Source organism: Chiloscyllium plagiosum, chromosome 26, assembly GCF_004010195.1.
Source record: "Chiloscyllium plagiosum isolate BGI_BamShark_2017 chromosome 26, ASM401019v2, whole genome shotgun sequence".
NCBI classification, from domain to species: domain Eukaryota; kingdom Metazoa; phylum Chordata; class Chondrichthyes; order Orectolobiformes; family Hemiscylliidae; genus Chiloscyllium; species Chiloscyllium plagiosum.
Window position 1 is genome coordinate 9,312,558 of NC_057735.1, and position 23,641 is coordinate 9,336,198.

At 41.3% G+C, this 23,641-nt stretch overlaps 1 protein-coding gene across 1 annotated transcript in view; it reads left to right on the forward strand.

Annotated features, from left to right (window-relative positions):
- Positions 1-23,641, forward strand: part of LOC122563072 (epidermal growth factor receptor kinase substrate 8-like) — a 76,189-nt gene that overhangs the window by 42,438 nt on the left and 10,110 nt on the right. The window contains exons 9-16 of the mRNA XM_043716449.1: positions 1,001-1,173; positions 1,275-1,342; positions 7,198-7,315; positions 8,511-8,578; positions 9,710-9,784; positions 13,800-13,948; positions 14,458-14,572; positions 21,882-21,913. Of these exons, the coding sequence (XP_043572384.1) occupies positions 1,001-1,173; positions 1,275-1,342; positions 7,198-7,315; positions 8,511-8,578; positions 9,710-9,784; positions 13,800-13,948; positions 14,458-14,572; positions 21,882-21,913 (798 nt within the window). The remainder of the gene's footprint in view (positions 1-1,000; positions 1,174-1,274; positions 1,343-7,197; positions 7,316-8,510; positions 8,579-9,709; positions 9,785-13,799; positions 13,949-14,457; positions 14,573-21,881; positions 21,914-23,641) is intronic.

Here is a 23,641-nt window from a genome sequence, read left to right on the forward strand (position 1 = left end):
GGGCAATAAGTTTTGGCCTAGCCAGTGATGCTCTCCTTCCCTGAATGAATAAAAAATTTTGAACCCTCTGCATTTTAAAAATATGCTTCCTATAGCATAGCGAACAGAACGGGCCTCACTACTTCCACTAAAGGTTATGCTGATCTGGAATGCAGTGCTTGAAAGACAGAAAATTTGATTAAACACTCTTATAAGGAAATAGAATAAAGGGGTGGCGGGAGGGAGTGTGGAATGTACAGGGCCATGGAGAAAAAGCAACAATGGGAGACAAATTCAACAGCTTTTTGGCATAAATTGGTCAAATGACCATCTGCTATGATGTTCTATTCTAAGGACATATAACTAATGACCACTGGACTGTATGCAGAGTTTCAGAAGAAAATACTTTGGTTGTCCCACTTTATTGATTCCCCCAGTGTTTGGTGTACTTTCCTCAGGATTTCAGTGTGGAAGCTCTGATTTGCCAGCATAGTTGCATGGTAGCATTGATGCAGGATTAATAATCCAAAGACCTATGCTAAAACAACAGGATCATGAGCTCAAATTTCAAAATGACTCCAAGTAATTTAAATTCAACTGCTGAAATAGAGTCTGTAATTAAGAGGGGAAAAGCCAATATGTGCAATGGTGATTAGGAAATTACAGGATGAGCTCTTGTGCAGCAATGGTAGTGTCCCTGGCATTGGGTCAGGAGGTCTGGGTTCAAGTCCCACCTGCTCCAGAGGTGTGTCAACTACGGCTTTTGACAGAGTTGTCAGGTCTAGTGGCAATCAAACTATTGCCTGAACAGTTTCTGAGTAAGTTTACACTATTGCTATGAGTCCTGTTTTCAGTGTATCAATGTATCCATCTTACCAGATCGTCCTCATGTGTTGTTATTAGCTGCATTGATCACAACTTGATGCATTCTGTTGTTGCCCTGCTGTTAAACCCTAGTCCATCTCTCTCTCTCTGTCTCTCTCTCTGTCTCTCTCTCTTTTTCTCTCTGGAACCATTTCAGACAAAATCTGGAGAGCATGCTGTCTCATCAACCTCGGCCACCCTATGGGAAACCTGTAATGCCCCTTCCTCATGAAAGATGGATGCCACCTGACTACGATAAGCCTCCAAACCCTGAAGCATCAGACTGCGGGAGCTGGATGGAGCAGCACTCCAGGGCACCTTCTGAAATCGGTACAGCTGCTATTAACTCAAACCCTGCTTTGTTCATTTTGCCTTGCCCTGAGATCTTTATTTTGAGATCTGCCTTGTTTAACGCAAACTCTTTTCACTAGATTCAAAATCTGGTTTTGATGATCCAGAGAAGGCAGTGCCACCATTCTTGACAGTTCAAAAAAATATGGTGAGTCAACACATACCAAAAGACAACTTGCTGGTAGTTTCCATCAAAGTATTTCATTGCTACAAATGGTTTGATAACTATTCTTACAAGCTAATGGATGTCTTTATTTCTGTTCTGCATGTGCTTACCTACATTTGTCCTGGTCCACCTTCATTGTAATGTTAGAATTTCCATCCTTATGCTTAAATCCCTTCCCCTCCCTATCTTTGTAAACCCTTCCTGTACAATCCTCTGAGATTTCTGGTTACCTACTACTCTAGGCTCATATGCACTCCTCAATTCCTTCACCATGTAGCTATGCCATCAGCTGTTCCAGCCTTAACCTCTAGCATTTCCTTCCCAAACCTCTCGGCCTCCCTCTCATCCCTTCCAAAGAAACCTCTTAAAACCTTGTGTATTATTGCTGCTGCCCCACATTTCTTCCTCCCCTCTCTTGATGTCATATTGATATATGGTTCCACATGATGTTAACCAGAACCCTGATACCTTGAACTGTGATTATTGTTGTGGTGAGTCCTGTCAGTGAGTTTCAGCATCAAACCCCATCCTCCCCCAAGTCATTTTCTGTCTCAAGTTATTTTGCCTCATCCCTTGATGTGTTGGAAGGATTTGCAAGTTGATAGTCAACCCATTTGACAGCATTATGAGCACACTACTCTTGGATATCTTGCCCTGGGTTGATTCTGGCTCTGTGGCAGGGACACTACCCACCTCAAGAGCATGACTTCAAATGAGCAGGAGTTCTGGCCATTGGTTTGCTCCTTCTCTCACCCAGGGATGCAGGTAGGAACTGACATTGATGATTCAGCCATTCAAACCTTCTGCACTATTCAATTTGATCATGATTTATAACACAAGGTTCCTCACCCATCACAGCTCTATAATCCTTTTATACCTTTATCCAACAGAAATCTATTGACCTCATCCATGAAATCATCACCTCTTTCACAGGATCTATAGCCAATTAAGAGGAAGAATTTCAGATTGCTACTTTCCTTAATTAAAAGCAAAATAAAAACAGGGCATGCTGGAAATCGGAAATAAAAACAATGTGAACTGGAAAAATTCAACAAGGTAGAAGGGTTGGGTAGGGGGAGGGGACTCATTCTGGTCAGCCTAGGAGTGAGGGGCAGCTGAGTTTGAGTCCTGAGGGATGGAAGAGGAATGGGTAAGGTCAGGTCCAGATAGTGGAATGGCAGAGTTGTTGTTGGGTTGAGGTCTGGTGGGGATGGGGCCAGGTATGGGGTCTGCTCAGGGGCTTATGAGAGGTGGGGTATGTGAGTTGGGGAAGTTGTTTGCTCCCTGGGGGGAAGTTTTATGTCAGGCTCAGGGAGCAGTAAGTGGCAGTCCATCTGGGAACATATGAGGTAAGTATGGGGCCAGGTTAATAGTTATTCAGGAGTTAGACTAATATTTTAACCCTTCCTGAGTAACTAGTTTACTTGGTTTACTCAGATTTAAATAAAAACTTTTGGAGCATTCCAGCTATCGAGAATTGCTGAGCAAAATCTTCAATTTCCCAGGCAATTCCTTTCGTGTTCCAAAGGGAATTCCATAAGATGCACATACTATGTCAGTTTATGATGGCATAACTATTGTGCAGCTGGTGGAAAATCTGCCTCTTTCAGACCTACCCTGCACAATTTTTTTAATTTTAAACACTTTGATCAAATTGTCCCTCCGCGTTCCATGCTCCAGTGAATACAAGTCAAGTGGAGTCTTGTTCCTAATTGTGACCGAGCTGGAAGCATTATATCAGCACAGTTCAGATTTGACCCTGGGATCTTCCTGGATTCTATGTTTGTTCATTGCACTTGTAAGCAGTTATTGTTGATACAGCACATTTATGATGCTGGATCAAGGTTCTCATTCATAGTGTGTGAAACTTTAAACGTTGAACACTTAATCTGCTAGTTTCTATAGGAACAAATGGAATGATCTTTACCTGACCATAACACCAAACTAGGTAGTCATTGTTGTTGTAACTTAAAGCAGATGACATGGCACAAGCCCAAGTCTGAGTTGTGACCTACAGGGATGGTGTGGAGCTAATTATGAGAGTCATAGAGACATACAGCACAGAAACAAACCTTTCTATCCAACTTGTCCATGCTGACCAAGTTTCTCAAACTAAACTAGTCTCGCTTGCCTTTGTTTGACCCATATCCTTTAAACCTTTCCTATTCATGTACCTATCCAAATATCTTAAATGTTGTATCTGTACCTGTATCTGACACTTCCTCTGGCAGTTCATTTCACATATGAACCACCCTCTATGTGAAAAAGATCCCCTCAGCTCCCTTTTAAGTCTTTCTCCACTCACCTTTAAAATATGCCACTAGTTTTGAACTCACTCATGCTATGAAAACCACTTTTGCTATTCACCTTATCAATACCCCTCATGATTATGTCAACCTCTATAAAGTAACCCCTCAACCTCCTAAGCTCCAGTGCAAATAATCCCAGCAAACCAGCCTATACTTATAACTCAAGCCCTCCAGTCCCGTCAACATCCTAGTAAATCTTTTCTGAACCCTTTGCAATTTAATAATGTCCTTCCTATAGCAGGGCAACCGGAACTGTACACAGTACTCCAAAAGTGGCCTCATCAACGCTTTGAAAAAACCTCAACATGTCTCAACTCCTATACTCAATGGTCTGAGCAATGAAGGCAAGCAAGCTAAGTGCCTTCTTAAATACCCTGCATATCTGTGATGCAACTTTCAAAGAACTATGTACCCTAACCCCTAGGTATCTCTGCTTGACATTCTGGATTAGAGTGGTGCTGGAAAAGCAAGCAGTTCAGGCAGCATCCGAGGAGCAGAAAAATCGATGTTTCGGGCAAAAGCCCTTCATCAGGAAAGCTGATGAAGAGCTTTTGCCTGAAACATCGATTTTCCTGCTCCTCGGATGCTGCCTGAACTGCTGTGCTTTTCCAGCGCCACTCTAATCCAGAATCTGGTTTCCAGCATCTGCAGTCATTGGTTTTTACCTAGTTGATCTCTGTTCAACAACACTACCCAGGGCCCTACCATTAACTGTATAGGCTCTGCCCTTGTTTGTTTTACCAAAATGCAATACCTTGCATTTATCCAAACTAAACTCCATTTGCCACTCCTTAGCCCATTGACCCAATTGATCAAGATCCCTTTGTAATCTTAGGTAACCTTTCACTGTTGGCTATACCACCAATTTTGATATCATCCACAAACATACTAATCATGCTTCCTAAATTCGCACCCAAATTGTTTATATAAATGAGCAACAAACTGGACCCAGTATTGATCGCTTTGGAACAATGCTGGTCACAGGCCTCCAGTCTGAAAAACAAACTTCCATCACCTAACCTCTGATTCCTACTGTCAAGCCAGTTTTGTATCAAACTGGCAAGCTCTCCCTGAATCCCATGTGATCTAACTTTACTAATTAGTTTACCATGCTTAACCTTATCAAAGGGTTTACTAAAGTCCAATTAGACAATGTTTACCACTTAGCCCTCATCAATCTTTTTGCTTACATCTTCCACAACACATTGTGTTTCTAAGAATTAATGACAAATGTATATTCTAAATGCACCAGATATGTTGGATCAGGTAACAAATAGCATATCCATCCTTGAAACATCAATAAGGGTATTTTGCATCTGAACCTCTGCTGTATGTGACTCCATTGGTTGTAGGATGAGGGAATCTATGTAAAACAGTGGTACATTATTTCTACGCAAACCATTTAGGACAAAGTTGTGCTGTGTAAAATTACAATACAGGAATGTGCTGTTCTGGGAAATATCATTACAGTACCAATATTCAAAAATGTTATATAAAATATCTTTCATCTCTTGGTTTAATTTATCTATATTGATACAAGAGTAATTGACTGCCCTTTCCCTTTCACTAACACCACCCCACCCCTCAGTAAGGGGCTAAGCAATCTTTTAGCACACAGATATCACATTTGAATTAAAATGTAATTCCCTAGAAAATAAGAGTGTAGTTACAAGGTTTTCTTGAGTGAAAGAGAGAGAAATCTCAGAATGCACTAAATACAAAAAAGAAATAAAAACATGATATCAAATCAAGCCTATGCACAAACATCAGTAATAAGCTTACAGGGATCAGTGTTTGATCCTGACAGGAAGAAGAAATGTTACACGAGGGGTTAAATTTTCCCTAGAATCCTTGAAATGTTAAATTTTTAACTTGAGACCACAGTTTCACAGTGACTTTTATCCTCAGCAGTTGTTTTCCCAATTGGCTTTCTTACCAAAAGTTATATTCCAAGATAATGAGGGAACAGTCAGAGAGAGAGAGAGAGAGAGGGGGTTCTTTTTGTCACAAATTCATTTTCCTTGTTTCTGTTTTGTTGCTCAAACTTGGCTGTTGAAATAAAGTTCTTTGTGAATTTCAGAGTCTACTTCCATTGTCTCTCCAACTGGCAGTGAGATATAAAATCCTCATATACATGTGAATTAAACAGGAGATGTGAATTTCATGAAGCTGATTCAGTTGTCTGTGTTTAGTCTCTTTAGCTAAAATGGTAGTATTAGCAAAGATGGTGAACTGTAACTAATAGGGTGTCTCAGGGTTCAGTTCTTGGACTTCAATTATTTACAATCTACACAAAATGATTTGCAAGCAAGAACAGAGTGAAACATAGCAACATTCATGGACGATATTAAAATAGGTGGGAAAGCAGACTGTGATGAGGAGATGAAGGGTTTCCAGTGGGCAATTCTAGGCTAGGAGAATGGACCAGAACCTGGTGATGAAGCTGAATGTGGATAAGTGTGAGGTTGTTTATTGTGGCTGGAAAAATAAAAGGGCAAATTATTTCTTAAATGAAAAGCAGATTCAAAGTGCGTCAGTGCAGAGGGATCTGGGTGTCCTTTGTGCACGAATCACAGAAAGTGGGTGTGCAGGTGTAGCATATAATAAGAAAGGTAAATGGAATCTTGGCACTTATTGCAAAAGGACGCTTTTTAAAAGTAAAGAAATGTCACAATTATATAAGGCATTGGTGAGACTACACCTGGAGTATTGTGTCCAGTTTTGGTCTCCTTCCTTGAGGAAGGATGTGGTGACACTGAAGGCAGTTCAGAGGAGGTTCACCAGGTTGCTCCCTGGGATGAAAGGTCTGGTGTACAAGGAGTGGTGGAATAGCTTGGGCTTGTACTCGCTGGAATTCGGAAGAATGAGGGGGATCTGATTGAGGTGTACAAAATACTAAAGGGGATTGATAAGGTGGATGTTGAGCAGATGCTCCTCCTGTGGGACAGTCTAGAACAGATCATAGATATAGAGTGAGAGAAGATAGGTTCAAAATGTAAATGAGGAGAAACGACTTCTCCCAGATGGTGGAACTCACTGCCCAGAGCAGTGGAGGCAGAATCAATCAACAGATTCAAGAAAGAAAAAGTTATGTTTCTGATGAAAAGCGGGATAAAGGGCGACGGGGAGCAGGCAGGAGAGTGGAGCTGAGACCAGCATAAGAATCAGCCAAAATCATGTTAAATGTCAGAGCAGGCTTGAAGGGCTGAATTGCCTTCTCCTGCTCCTAATTTATATGTTCCTATTACTTAAATGGGATAATTGATCATTATCACATTCCTGTTTGTGGGGTATTCGTGTGGGTAAATTTGGCTGTTGTTTCCCACCTTTTGTACTGAGCTTGTGAATGGCAGTGTATAAATGTAAGCCTTTCATTGTCACAATAGCAGTGAATGGAGTTATATATGAACATGGTAACCAGCCTGTTATTCAAAGTGTCCAGTGCAAATATCAGTCAATTATTGTGTATATTGAATGGCATGTTGCCAAGCTTTCCATATGAGATATACTGTCTTTCTTTCTTGACAGGAAATCCTTAACCATGTCTTAGATGATATTGAGCTGTTTAACAATAAGCTTATTCAAGCTGTTAGCTCCAACTCTCAGAAAGAGAAGAAGAAAAAAAAGAAATCAAAAAAGCAGAAAGGTAAGTCTATCACACAGGATCCTTTGTATTCCTGCTTTAGCTACAATTGCTATGTCTCAGCAGATGTTACAGCTAAATAGGTCAGATTCCAGACTGAAATCTGGCTTGGTAGATAATTTAAAAAACATTAATTACATGGTCTTTCATGAAAATCAGGCAGTATTACAGATTTGGTTTTAACAAGAAAACAGAAGTTTATCATGCAAAAGAAGTTAAGAAAAAATGGAATACACAGAAATATCTACATGGAACATAAATTGAAAACTTTTGAAATTCATAGTAAAAGATAATATTCCATCTACTTAACAATTCCCTTTTACAGTACTCACATATCAGAGAGAATTTCCTTCTTTATTATAATTTGACTTAACTGTTGCTGTCAATTCCTGGACTTGAGCATTTGATAGCTTCTTTCTTCAGTATTCACACAACTGAGCTTAGACTTCCTCAGCTTCTAATAACCCCTTCATTCTTCTAACCAAACTTTTCTGGTCAGGAACTAAACTCCTTACGTTGAGGTAATCTATTTCCTCACAGTTCTAAACTATTCCCTTTCTATTGGAGAAACTGTTTTACATATCTAACATCTGCCAGTGAACTGTCAACTGAAACCAAGCTAGACATGTTTCCTCTAAGCAAGAAGAAAACGACTCCAGATCCTTTTAACTGAAATCTTAATGCACTTCGGTGTTTATTCTCTCTGCTCATCAAAATCTGCCAATGCAAATGAATTCCCATTATTTTCGTCAGGAAGTCTCTCTCATACTATTTTGTTTTTGTAAAAAAAGACCATAACACCAGAAATACTGACAAGCTAATTATTGAACCCTTTTATACATAGATCAAACTCCACTTGCCACTAATTCAAAACCTGAACTCAAAAATAAATGGCATTAAAATGTATATATAAATCATACACCTTATATCACATAATGAATTGGCTTCAAATATTCTAGCTGGATGAAGTTCTGAAAACAGCAGCGGTATTTTGACTATTATTATCGACGCTGTTATATTTGGCAAAATCCTCGCCCCAGTCACATCTATGGGATAGTATGGTTAAACTAGCTGATTTAACATATTTCTATTTTGTCTCTGGTGATCTGGAATTTAAATGTTCCAATGCTGTACATGGACAAGTAAGTGCAGTCAGCAACCCTCCATTAACTGTGTTTTCTGTACATGTTTTCTGCAGAAGCACTCCCCCCTGAGGAAGATTATGTGGACTGCCTGCAGAAAATAAAATACATCTTTAATATGATTGTAAGTACGAGAGTGGAGAAAGACAACAGGATTTTGCCATCACCACGCTGACGGGGAAAATCAATCACTGAAACATACATGTGTAACACATTAACATCTAGACCTCGCCTGAAGGATTTCACTCCTTTATGTTGCCCATCTCTCTGCTGTTTCAGTATTTGTTAACTCTGCTTAATTGAACCAAACACTCAATAAACTTTTCCAGAGAAGTTTGATAGCGAAACAGCTGTCCTAGCAAGACTTTCAGATGGCTACATGATCTATCCCTGTTCCCTTCTCTGTGCATTTGAATGCTATGTTGAAATTGTTACACTATTGCCATGGAGATTTCAGAATGAAATTCCTCCTATAACACAATAAGGGGATTGCCCACCTTTCTCTACAATTAATGATCAGGTAGTCATTTTGCCTCCCGCCTACAATTTCAATCATTTACTCTCTCCAGTGATGCACACTGGCAGCAGTCTATAATGTTTACATGATGTGCTACTTTGACAGCACCTTCCAAACCTCACACTCAACTACCCAGAAAGACAAAGGCAGCAGGCTCATTGGGAAAAGCACCTCCTGTAAGTTCCGCTGCAAGCCAGGCACCATCCTGATATTGGAACGATAGCTCCATTCTTTCACTGTTGCTGGGTGAAAATCCTGGGACACCCCTCTGTAAGAGCTTTGTGGGTGTTCTTACACCACACAGTTCTCAGTGGTTCAAGAAGATGACCCAGCACCAGCGCTTTGGAGGAGCATCAATTCTGGGATGCAATAAGACGCTGGCTGAGCCAGCAATGACCACATCTCATAGTGACTCAAAAAAAGTGAAATTAAGTTGTCTCTGAGACACAATTTTTGATATTGCAATTTTCTTACAAATATAAGCAAAATTTAACAGAGCAATTTGGTTGGAAAAGAAGCACAATTGCATATAATAACAACTTGAAGCCTACCTCAAAAAATGTTCAATTATGGACCAGTATAGATCTGTTGGGCCAAATGACCTGTTTCTGGGCTATAAATACTATGCATTTGTTCATTGGCTTTTGCTCTAAATTGCTGGCAGAACATGTGAATTGTTACTGTTAAAGTTAATTGCAAAGTATTTAAAAGTGATGATGAATTCTGTTCTTTCTGTAGAGCAACCTAGATGCCCATCTCCACAATCCAAGTGCTAATGATCTGGTTCACATTTTGTTCAAGATTCTTGAATTTGTAAGTTAATGTTCCTGAACTTTTCAGTTTCTCTTTAACTCTGTTGTTTCTTAGCCTCATATGCAATGACAAATTCTCCTTTGATGTGAGAGTGTATATCAAAAGGTATGGGGAAACTGTAGAGAAACAAATGAGAATAGTGCATGGCAATAGAGAAGCAAGGGGCCAAATAAGCTCCTTCTTTACTGACCTTTCTCTGATTTGTAAGAATTATTCAGTTCTGCGGCATCAACGCATCTGTTAATTCCAACAAATCCTGCATGAGCTGAGTCAGTAACCGGCTATTGTGTATCTGAAATTGCCATTCCCTTCCCCGGAGTGAGAATGTTCGTCATCTGTCTCTTTTCTCTTTTTCTCAGTAATCTTGCTTGGAGAGATTTTATAGCTTCATGGCTATTTTACAACAAAGTGATCCAGAAAGAAGAATGGAGGAAATAGGAGCAAATATGGGGGGCATAGTCACAGAATAATGGGATACCCAGTTAAACCTGAGATATGAAGGAAATCCTTCTCTCAGAGTGTAGTCAATGTCTGGAAATCTCTTTTGTAGAGAGTTGTGGAGTCTAGATCACTGGAAGTGTTTAAAAGGGAGGTAGCTAGGCTTTTGAGATATCAAGATATTGAGAACTATGAAGGTCTGACATGATTGAGAATTTGAGGTCTGAGGCAGATCAGCCATGATCTCATAGAATGGTGGGGCAGGCTTGAGGGGCTGAAGGGCTTACTCTTGCTTCTATTTTTACTTTCTTAATCTCCCAAAGTTTCATTGACCAGAACAGGTGTTTACAGAGTAGATCAGATACTGAGTAGGAATGAACTTTGTTAAAGCTTCTGGCCTCAGAAGTGCTGGAGGTTTGAGTATTCCTCAGTGAGTAATTCAACTCTGATGCATCAAAGCCTGTGCCCCCTCCCCCCATTGACAAGACCCAAGACAGGAGTATGATGGAATTCTAGGAGAAAGTGAGGACTGCAGATGCTGGAGATCAGAGTCAAGACTGGGGGTGCTGGAAAAGCACAGCAGGTCAGGCAGCATCCGAGGAGTGGGAGAATCAAGAACGCTCATCAGAAATTCTATGTGATGGAATTCTCTCCTCCTGCCCAGATGAATGTGGTTCCAGCAACATGTGGCAATGAGAGAAAAAGTAGCCTGCATGGTTGGCACTCCTTCCACCTATTTCTTTCCCAATTGGATTCCTACAGTGTGGAAACAGGCCCTTCGGCCCAACCAGTCCACACCAACCCTCTGAAGAGTAACATATCCAGACCATTTCCCTCTGACTAATGCACCTAACGCTATGGACAATTTAATGTGGCCAATTCACCTGACCTGCACCTCTTTAAACATTCAGCCCTTTCCACTGCCAGTGCACCCTGACAGCAATGTATTCCAGCTACAAGATTCACTGAGAAAGATGAAGGCAGAAAATGCATTGGAACATCTCCACCTGCAAGTTCCCTTCCCAGCCCCATAGCGCCTTGATCTAGAACTATCTTGCTGATCCTTTACTGATACAGAACCAAAACCCTCAAACTCCCCTCTTAAAAGACACAACACCACATGGACAACAATGGTTCAATAAGGTGGTTCATAATCACCTTCGTATAGCAGGTGGGTATGAAGATTAAACTTGACAGTGCTGCCCACATCCTTGAAGTGAATAAAAATAATCATGTGCAATTCTAAAAATGACAAATTTCTTCAAAGCTTTTGATCTTGAACTCATCAGGACAATTCATGAGAAAATCAGTTCAATGGGAAAAACAACACTTACACTGGAGGAGAAGAGAGTGCTAATTGGTTGGCAAGTGGAAACTGATCAAGACATTGCTATGGAAAATGCATCTATTAATGCTGATTGACAGTTAACTGCCAGAATTTGTTTAAATTTTAAACTAAGCAGAGTCTAATTGATTAGGGTATTGCCCTGAGAAATGAGCCAATGAATGGCTGATACCTATCCTGTTGAGCTAAAACAAGAGTTACAGTGTGTGTACATGTTCATTCTGACTGTAAAGTATAGGGTTCTTTGTATTAATATACGTAACTTTCAGCATACCGATATGTGGCACACTGTGAGCCTGGCTGACAATCCTAAATTGGTTACACAAACCAAAATTACCAGAACAGCTCAGCAAGTTTGGCAGCACCCGTGGAGAGAAATCAGAGTTGGCATTTCAGGTCCAGTGACCCCTCCTCAGAACAGAGGAAGCAATTTCTGTTTTTGTTTCTGGTTTCCAGCATTTGCAGTTCTTTCAGTTTTTTTTTAAATCCTAAATTGGTTGTCAATAGTTGTTTGCACACTCAGGATTATCCAGCAAATGTTACCCAATTGCATCATCATGTGTAATCTCGGGCACTGTGTTATGAATATTATAGGCATAAACTGGTTGGGTACAATCAGTATCTTGCCTATACAACTGAAAGGGCATGCTGTTTGATATGATCCGTCAGTCTCTAGAGCATGCAGTGTAAATACATCACACTGACATTGACATTTGTTTTCAACATTACTTATTGTGTGATAAGCTTGACACCAGCATCCTGTTGGTGACAAACACCACTCATGTTGCTATTGCAAAGTAGCTTCGTGAAGCAGCTAGTTTCACTTGTTGCTCAAACCCTTCCAAAGATAATCTGAGGTACATTAGAAATGCCCACATTTCAGATCACAACAGTCCAATGGACGAAAAAGCCAGTATCCTGATAGCATTGCATTCATTGACGATTTCAATCAAATTGCCCCAGATATAAGTTTCTCTCTTGGTATAATGGTTAACTAGACCAGGAAGCTTAGTCAAAATATGTGGCGCTGGCAAAGCACAGCAGGTCAAGCAGCATCCGAGGAGCAGGGCATAAACCCTTCATCTGGAACGCGTGAAACGTCGACTCTCCTGCTCCTCGGATGCTGCCTGACCTGCTGTACTTTTCCAGCACCACACTCTCGACTCTGATCTCCAGCATCTGCAGTCCTCACTTTCTCCTAGACCAGGAAGCTCCCAGCCATGATCACAGATTTGGATGCTGAGTTTTACTGATTACAGAGTGTTGTTCACCTCCTCACTCTGGCCTCACAATAGGCAAATGTATCTTCAGCCATCAGTAAGTAAAACTACTCTTTCTGAACCAGGTGTCCAGGTGTCAATGAGTTGAACACACTGAATTACAGAGTGTTATGGTGTAGAAGGAGGCCGTATGACCCATCGTGCCTGCACCAGCTCGTTAAATTATTGTTACCTAGTTCCTGCTTTCTCCCCATACCCTCGCACATTATTTTTATTCAAATAATTACCTAACTCCCTCTTGAATGCCTCCGTCGAACCTGCCTCCACCACATTTCCAGGCAGTGCATTCCATACCATAACAACACGCTGAGTGAAAAAAGATTTTCCTCACGTCATGCCTGCATATTTTGCAGATTGCTTTAAATCTACACTCTCTTGTTCCTATTATGAGCCGGGAATAGTTTCTCCCGACCTACTCTATGCAGACCACACATACTTTTGAAAATCTCGATCAGATCCATAATCCATATTGCTCTGAGGGAGAGTGGGACTGTTGTAGTGCTCCTATTTGGAGTCTTAAAGCAAAGCTCTGTTATTGCTCTCAGAAGGATGGTATTTGTCTGATGAAGACTCCAGACTCTTCAATTCTGGAGATTATGAGATTGGTTTTCTTTTGGAAAACTATGACAATATTTCAAAGACCAGTAGTGAGGTGCTCAGTCTTCACTCATCTAATTAACGTCATGGAAATGTGTTATCTGGTCACGGTCAAGGTTGGATTAGTAGCCTTAATGTAGATAGGAAAAGGATTGAAGTCCTGAAAGTAAGCTATAGGCCAGAAGGTAGGAAATTAAAAATCAGACCCTCAAAATCATTCATCTCAGAATTATTCCCAGTGTTAAGGTCTAGTGAGCATCAGAAGTAGAGAGCTAAGACCATCTTAGGATGAGGGTTTTTTAATGCTAAAAGTTTATTTGTTTGTCCTGTTGAAAAAATGCGTTTTTCTCCTCAGATCCTGAACAATCTCCCAAAGCCTGACCTAGCGCAAAATGTGGTTCTACCTTTCCTGATCCCAAGTGCCATATATCTCCTCAGCTCAACCACGAGTGTGGAAGAACAGGTCATCTGGAGGTCTTTAGGAGATGCGTGGAGCACGCCCAGGTGGGTGTATGATACAACAATCAGGAGTGTACTGTCTACCTTTATTGATCATTCATGGATCAGTCATGAGCTTTGTATAGTGGAAGATAGCGAGGGATGTGACTACTCCAAATTGACCTGTTATAAGTCGTGAGCTTGTGGCAGCTATTATGTGATTTACAATGTTACAATTGTTCATTATAAGCAAGTAATGAAGCAACTTTACCCTGGCTGCCTTCTTACCCAAGCAGAGCTCCTGGTCCAGATTTACATATGCAAATTATTCCAGATCAGCTCTTCCCTTTGTAATGGGACACCAGATCAAGCTAATCATATGATAACAGGGTCAAAATCAGGTCACAGTCAATGCTTTGGTGTCAGCCTTTAAGAAAATCATTCGATGGCGATGAAAGTTTACAGCACTGAAAGATTAACTCCATCTCTCTCTCCACAGATGCTGCTTGGCCCGACTGAGTGTTTTACTAAATTTCCTGTTGTTCTTATAACGATGTTGCTGTTTTTAAATGCAGGTCAGATTGGCCAGGCGGTGAGAGTTTTCCAAGTTATGTCCCCAAATTCTCTAGTGGTTGGGAAATGCCAGCCCTGGAACCGTTAAGATCTCCAACACCCAATCAGAGAGAACAGGTACTGGCTGGACAGGAAGTCCATTAGAATTGTTTATTAGTTTTCCTTAGGGAGAAAAACATCTGACAACATCCAGATGGCCCAAGCCAGCAGGAATTTAGGAGTGATAGATGATTGACTCTGGCTCTGTCTATGTTTTTCAATTTAGGAGGATCTTCATGTAATCCAGAAGATGATGAGTTCAAGATCCATTCCAAAGGAGGGGTTCTGCAGACTAATTGTAGTCGATTTTCATACCCGTGTGGTTGACCGGTTATAATTAGATTAGATTAGATTTCCGACAGTGTGGTAACAGGCCCTTTGACACTCCGAAGAGTAACCCACCCAGACCCATTTCCCTCTGATTAATGCATCAAATGCTATGGGCAGTTTAGCATGGCCAATTCACCTGGCCTGCACATCTTTGGACTGTGGGAGGAAACCGGAGCACTCGGAGGAAACCTACGGGGAGAATGTGCAAACTCCACACAGACAGTAGCCGGAGGCTGGAATTGAACCCGGGACCCTGGTGCTGTCGGAGGCTGGAATTGAACCCGGGACCCTGGTGCTGTGAGGCAGCAGTGCTAACCACTGAGCCACCATAACCATAGTATGTTGCTCAAATGGTGCTTAGATTTGAAGTGACTTCCCTCTCAGAGATGAGGTGTGTAAGTATCTACCTTTAGCAAGTGCAGGGATCTCATGTCACTCAGTACCTTCACATAGCAGAGAGCTCAGTGCCCACAATGCTGATGCTGGAGCAATGGATCTCCAATAGCAATTTATGCATTTCAATGTTTAATTGCACACTCACCTGAAGTGGTTTTAGGGATTTACACACTGTCAACCTCAGCAATATTTTGCCAGGACGTTTGCCTGAGGGAGTTTGCCACAATCATAACGTCATACAGCTGTATAGCACGGAAACAGATGCCTCAGTCCAACTTGTTCATGCCACCCAGATATCCCACATTAATCTAGTCCCATTTTCCAGTATTTGGCCCATATCCCTCTAAACCCTTCCTATTCATGTAGCCATCCTGATGCCTTTTAAACATTGTAATTGTACCAACCTCCACCACTTCCTCTGGCAGCTCATTCCATACATCCACCACCCTCTGTGTAAAAAGGTTGCCCCTTAGATCCCTGTCAAATTTTTCCCTCCCACCTTAAACCTATACCCTCTAGTTTTGGAGTCCCATACCCTGGGGAAAAGATATTGGCTATTCACCCAGTCCATACCCGTCATGATTTTATAGACCTCTATAAAGTCACTCCTCAGTCTCCAATACTCCAGGAAAAGTAGTCGCAGCCTATTCAGCCTCTCCCTACAGCTCAAACACTCCAACCCTTTCAAGTTTCACAATATCCTTCCTTTGGAAGGGAGACCAGAATTGCATACAGTATTCCAAAAGTGGCCTAACCAATGTTCTCCCAACTTCTAAATGCAATACTCTGACCAATAAAGGCAAGCATACCAAATGCCTTCTTCAATATCCTAGAGACTGCACTTTCAAGGAGCTATGAACCTGCACTCCAAGGTCTCTTTGTTCAGCAACACTTACCATTAAGTGTATAAGTTCTGCCCTGATTTGTCTTTCCAAAATGCAGCACCTCACATTTATCTAAATTAAACTCCATCTGCCACTCTCTGGCCCATTGACCCATCTGATCAAGGTCCCATTGTACACTGAGGTAACCTTGTTCACTGTTCACTACACCCCCAATTTTGGAGTCATTTGCAAACTTACTAACTATACCTCCTATGTTCACATCCAAATCATTTATACAAAAGATGAAAAGCAGTGGACCCAGCACTGATCCTTGTGGCACACTGCTGGTCACAGGCCTCCAGTCTGAAAAGCAATCCTCCACCACCACCCTCTGTCTTCTACCTTTGAGCTACTTCTGTATCCAAATAGCTAGATCATAGAGTCATAGAGATATATAACAGTAGCAGACCCTTTGGTCCAACATGTCCATGCCGACCAGTTATCCTAACTTAATCTAGTCCCATTTGCCAACACTTGGCCCATATCCCTCTAAACCCTTCCTATTCATGTACCCATCCAGATGTTTTTTAAATGCCGTAATCATACCAGCCTCCACCACTTCCTCTGGCAGCTCATTCCATTTAAACACCACCCTCTGCGTGAAAAAGTTGTACCTTAGGTCCCTTTTGTATCTTTGCTCACTCACCCTGGACCTATCCCCTCGAGTCCTAGACTCCCCCACCCCAGGGAAAAGACCTTGTCTTGGTCTCCCTGAATTTCATGTGATCTAACCTTGCTAACCAGTCTCCCATGGGGAACCCTGTTGAACAACTTACAGAAGTCCACATGAATCACATCCACTCTCTTCCCTCATCAATCCTCTTTGTTACTTCTTCAAAAAACTCAATCAAGTTGGTGAGGCGCGATTTCCCATGGTCAACTCGGCCTCCGCATTTCTTAAAGCACAATTGCAACTCCACTTCCAAAATATTTCACTGTCTGTGAGTACACTCAGTTTGTGAATGATGCTACATAAAATGCACTTCCTTTCACACATGCTTCACAGCCAATGAACTATTGTTGAAGTGCAGTCATCATTACCGTGTAGGGGGTGGGGTCACCAATTAGGAGAAAGTGAGGACTGCAGATGCTGGAGATCAGAGCTGAAAATGTGTTGCTGGAAAAGCGCAGCAGGTCAGGCAGCATCCAAGGAGCAGGAGAATCGACGTTTCGGGCATGAGCCCTTCATGCCCGGGGTCACCAATTAGTTTGCAGGAAGTTCCCACAAACAACACAGCAATGACCTGGTCTAGTGGCATTGGCCCATTAACAGAAACTGGCAGAGCCCCATGCTCCACTGTTTAAGAATGTGGTCAACACCAAGACAATTACATACCTCTGATAGGTCCATGTGGCTTCTGGCATTGTGATCACACACCATATCATTCCAAGCTCCCTAGTTTGAATACATATCTGGTCAGATTTGAACCACACTCCAGCAGAAGCGACGGTCTTCAGGTGACCTCCCGAGTTTAAATAAAATGAATGAATTTATGAGCGGCTCACTGGGTGCTATGCAGAATAAGGACTATTGGTCCTGTTCATGCATTACATGTTCATAAACACAGATGTTTCCTGCTGTACATCAGTGACCCGCTTGCATATAGACTTGATGCAAGCTCAGAAATTAACTTTACAAGAAACCTTCCTTTGGAGGAAAGCTTTGCTTTTCATTTGACATCTTAAAATGTTGAATTGGAACAGCATTGAGAAACATTTCCACACTCCCATTGAGAGGCTGCCCTCTTGTGGCATGACCGATGAATGGTTCAATTTGATGCATAACAATAAAAGCCTGCATTTAAATAGCACCTTTTACTCCAGGTTAAAAGTCCCAATTCATCTGGCAAGGGTATTATCCATCAACGTTTGCCACACAGGGAGATACATAGGACATGTGATGGAAATCTTGGTGGTAGAATTACTTTTGGGGGTTTCTTAAAGTAGAAGAAACGGAGAGATTTACAGAGAGGATTCCAAAAGGAATGATTGCCAAAGGTGGAGCAACAAAAAAATCAGGGATGTGTGAGGGGCCTGGACCAGACCTGTGTGGAAATCCTGCAGAGCTGTATGTTATGGAAGAAGGGAATGTTGGTTTTTGATCTTCTGGACAGTTCAATAGATTCTGATTGCCAACCCCACACTTAATCTCAAAAAATTTTAAAGGAATCATGGAATTATTATGGTGCAAATGGAGGCCATTCAGTCCATTATGTCTTCACTGGCTGTCTGAATGAGCATCATGCTATTCTCCTGCCCTTCCTTCATAATCTAATCATCTTGAGCCTTCTTGAATGCTTTGATTGAACCTGCTTCTGCTACACTTCAAGGCAGTGCATTTCAGACTTCAAACACTTATCATGTGAAATGTTTCACATTGCAATTACTTCTTTTATAAATCACTTGAAATGCTCTCTAAATCTTGATCCATTTGTGCATGGGGCAGTCTCTCTCTATCTACATGGTCCAGACCTCTCATGATTTGAAAATACCAAACAAATCACCTCCTAGCTTTCACCTCTCCAAAGAATAAAGCCTGAACCTCTCCAATTTGGTGGCACGGTGGCTCAGTGGTTAGCACTGCTGCCTCACAGCGTCAGGAACCCAGGTTCAATCCCAACTGTGGGCGACTGTCTGTGTGGTGTTTACACATTCTTCCTGCGTCTGCGCGGGTTTCCTCCAGGTGCTCCGGTTTCCTCCCATGATCCAAAAGATGTGCAGGTTAGTTGGATTAGCCATGGGAAATACAGGGTTACAGGGATGGGGTAGGTCTGGGTGGGATGCTTTTCAGAGGGTCATTGTGGACTCGATAGGCTGAATGGCCTTCTTCCACACTGTAGGGATTTTTTCCTGTGACAATCCTTCATCATAAATGAAGTTTCCCATCCCTGTAACCATTCTTGTGAATCTCTTCTACATTTTTTCTGATGCATTCACATGGTTCCTATAATGTGACACCCAGAACTGTTCACAATACTTCAGCTGAGGTCTAGCCAGTGTTGTATATACGTTCAACATAACCTGTTTACTCTAGTATTAATAAAACCTATGATACTGTACAATTTATTAACTGCATTCAAGACTTGTCATGGCACTTCAACGATTTTCACAGATACACCCAAATCTCTTAGAATTACTACAGTGTGTGGAAATAGGCCATTCAGCCCGTCAAGTCCACACTGACTCTCTGAAGAGCATCCCACCCGGACCCATCCCCCTATCCTATATTTCCCATGGCTAACCCACATATCCCTGAACACTATGGTCAATTTAGCATGGCCAATCCACCTAACCTGCGTATCTTTGGACTGTGAAAGGAAACCGGAGCACCCAGAGGAAACCCACATAGATACGAGGAGAATGTGCAAACTCCACACAGTCACCCGCGACTAGGATTGAACCTGGGTCCCTGGCGTTGTGAGACAGCAGAACAGAGATAAGGAGAAACCTTTTCAACCAGACAGTGGTGAATCTATGGAATTCATTGCCACAGAAGACTGTGGAGGCCAGGTCATGGAGTATATTTAAGACCGAGACAGATAGGGTCTTGAGTATCAAGGGGATCAAGGGTTATAGGGGGAAAGTAAGAGAGTGGGGGTTGAGAAACTTATCAGCCTTGATTGAATGGCAGAGCAGACCAGATGGGCTGAATGACCTAACTTCTGCTCCTATGTCTTATGGTCAGTGCTAACCGTTGAGCCATCATGCTGCCCTCTGCTCCTGCAGTGCCTTTATTTTATACTGTTGCTGTATGTTCTTTCTGCCAGAATGTATCACCTCACATTTCCCCACATTGAATTCCCCCTTGTCCACTCCATCAACATCCATGTGAAGTTCTACACTGTCCTCTTCACTGTTTACAATTTTGCCTAAGATGTTTATCATGCACAAACTTTGAAATTGTCCCTTGCACTCCCAAGATCATTGATACGAATCAAGGTAAAGCAAGGGTGCCAGCAGAGGAACTCCCCTACAAAATCGCCTCCAACCTGAAAAATTCCTGTTAACCATTAACCTCTATTCCCCATGACTTGATCAATTTTGTATCCATGACACTGCTGTCCTTTATAATAACTTTTTAATAACTTTTCTCAGAAGTCTGTTTTATGGCATTCAATGAAAATACAATCAGGGGACAAGAGTTGGCCTCTTGGCCCTTTGCAACTGTTTCCCCACTCAATAAGATCATGGCTGATCCGATTTTAACCTCAACTCTGTATTCCTGCATACCCCTGATCGTCTTTCATCCCTTTAGTAATCAAGAATCTATCTAGTTCTGCCTTAAAAATATGAAAAGGTTCTGCTTCCTTTCAGGGATGACAATTCTAAAGTCTCACAACTCTCTGAGAGAAAAAAATTGTTTCCTCATCTCTGTCTCAGATGACCAACCTTTTATTTATAAGCTGTGACCCCTAGTTCCAGATTCTCCCCAAAGAGGAAATGTCCTTTCCACGTCCATCTGGTAAAGTCTTATATGTTTCAATTAGGTTACCTTTGACTCTTCCAAGCTCCAAGATACAGGGCCTAGCCTGTCTAATTTTTTCTCATAAAGCAATCTGTTCATTCCGGATATTAGCAAACCTTCTCTGAACTGCTTCCAACACATTAACATTCTTCTGTAAGTACAACGACTGGTACTGTACACAGTATTCCAGATGAAGTCTCACCAATGCCCTGTACAACTAAAGCATAACCTTTGTATTCTTGCATTCAATTTTCCTTACAATAAAACACAACACTCTAATACAGAGTTATACAGCATGGAAACAGACCCTTTGGTCCAATCTGTCCATGCCAGTTTTAATACCAAACTAAACTAGTCTGCACTTGGCCCATATCCCTCTAAACATTTCCTATTTATGTACTTATCCAAAAGTCTATTAAATGTTGTAACTCTACTTGCATCCACCACTTCCTCTTGATGTTTTTCCACACATGAACCACCCTCTGTGTACAACACAATTTTCAATCTTTCTCCTCTCAGCTTAAAAATATGTCCCCTAGTCTTGAAATCCCCCACCCTAGGAGAAAAAAAAAACCCGCCATTCACCTTATCTATACTCTTCATGATTTTATAAGCCTCAATGAGGTCACTCTTCATCTCCGATGCTCCAGTGAAAAACGTCTATCCAACCTCTCCTTATAACTCAAACCCCTATTCCCAGCTCATCTGAACACTTTTTGGAAGTCCTCTACACATCAATAGCTTTGCCTTCATGAAACCTCACTCTTAACTCTTTAGAGAACTCCAGCAGGTTAGTTAAACATGACTTTTCCCTGAACCTCCATGCTGCCTCTCCCTATTCATCCATGTGGTTTTTAATACTGACCCAAATTATCGTATCTAGCCTTTTGCTCACTACTTTTTAATTGTTGGACTTATCCTTACAAGCTTTTTGGTACAAGGGTGTAATGTTTGCAACATTCCAGGCATCTGTCATCACCCATGTCCAGGGAAGACTGAAGGGTCATGGCCAGTAGATGGAATTTCCATCATGAGCATGTTCATTAGGAATCTTATTCGGTTGATCAGAGTAAACCTGTGAAATAGATCAGGCAACAGGATGGACTTGTATGTGCAGTGTAGGAGCTTTGACAATAATCCAGCTGTCATTCACAACTTTTTGATGTTACCTGCTTTATCATTGGTATGTACTAATTAGAACAACTGAGTAACTATCATTGAAACTGGTTCATTTTTACTGATTTTTAAAATATCATTAAGGGTGTGGTTTTGTTTTCATCTCTTTGAATTGTGCCTTTTGTTTTTTGTTTAGATGCAAGACCCACATGGTGGACCCTTTGAAAGGTAAGTAGGATCTCATAGAGTAAATGTAAATAAGGAAGGTTTTTTGACTATCTCTCTAGCCTTCTCATCACAACATCCACTGTGGCTCTTATTTTTAAAAAATCATTCATGGGATATGGATGTCTCTGGCTAGGCAGCATTTATTGCCCATCCCTTATTACCCAGAGGACAGTTTAAGAGTCAACCACATTGCTGTGGGTCTGGAGTCACATATAGGCCAGACCAGGTAAGGACAGCATATTTCTTCTCTGAAGTATATTAGTTAACACAGATGGGATTTTCTTGACAATCAACAATGGATTCATGGTCACCATTATACTCTTCATTCAGATTTTTAATCATTTTAATTCAAATTCCACAAACTGCCATGGTGAGATTCAAACCCAGGTCTCTAGTACATTATTTGGGTATCTGAATTAACAGTCCAGCGATAATATCACTAGGCCACTGCTTATGAGACAGGTCTTAATTCTTTGAGGCTGCAATCAGATGCTGAGGAAATTTACCAGATTAGTACCAAGATTGAGGCGCTTCAATATGCAGAGAGACTAGAGAAGCTGGGTTTGATCACTAAGTAACGTTGTAAAAATACTGTGGCCTTAAGAGGTGTATTTCGTCCTTTTTTGGAATGAAGGAAGGTTGAGATTGAGGTGTTAAGCAGCCTGCTTAAAGCTAATAAAGTAAACAGCTTGTGAGGCCTTAGGGTGTTGTCTATATGGAACAATAGAAGCAGCCTGAATAGGTGTGGTCAAGCTCCCATAGGAATATTTAGTTTTAGCTTTCTGCAGTTGCTGGCGTCTTGAAGTAGGATGGGGATGCTCTTATTCCTTGAAAAACTGGGGTTCTCCTCCTGCTGCTAGATTTGCATGTGAGACAATCTATTATACTGAATTTGTCTGTGCCAAGGGTGTGTTAATGGGATATTACTATATTGGAACAGTTAATTAGCAGTAGTTAATACTTATATTATTTTGTCAAGCACTTTAATAGAGTAACAGTTAAGCTAATTACTTTATTTTCTTTATTTTGTCTCTATTTTAACTGTAGTATAAAAATAAAGTATGTTTTGCTTAATATTGAGTAGTTTTGACCAATCGAATTGCATCTAGAATGCAACACCTTACAATTACCTTTAAAATCAGAAAAAGTTAAGGTCTAAGTTACCTTCTTAATATATTTTGGGGGGGAGGGGGAAATATGGTCTGGTCCATAACACAGTGTAACAAGAATGGCTTTGATAAGTAAGGATTCCGAAGGTAGGAGACTTGAAACCAAAGGCACTTATTTAAGATAATTGGCTCAATAATTGTTTATTAAGATAAATGGAACAAAGGAGAGGTGAGGACCTTTTTCGGTCAGTGTAAGTTGTTATGAACTGGAAAACCTCAGTTTGAAAAGTTTTAACAGTAACTTACAAGAAAGAATTCTAGACTTGAAGGGGAACAAGTTTTAAGACTCTGGGAAAGAGCATTTGGATTGGACTAATTAGACAACTGTTTCATGTTGGTCTGAATGGCCTCATCCTGCAACTTATCTGAAGAAAGCCATTGACTGTAGATCACCCCTTCCTTGAATACTCTACCCCACGTCTTTTTGTTGTAGCATCCAAATTCTTCAATGGGTCCAGAGGGTTGGTCTCAATCACATTTTATGTTGAGAATGTGGTGCTGGAAGAGCACAGCAGGTCAGGCAGCATCCGAGGAGCAGGAGAATCAACATTTCAGGCAT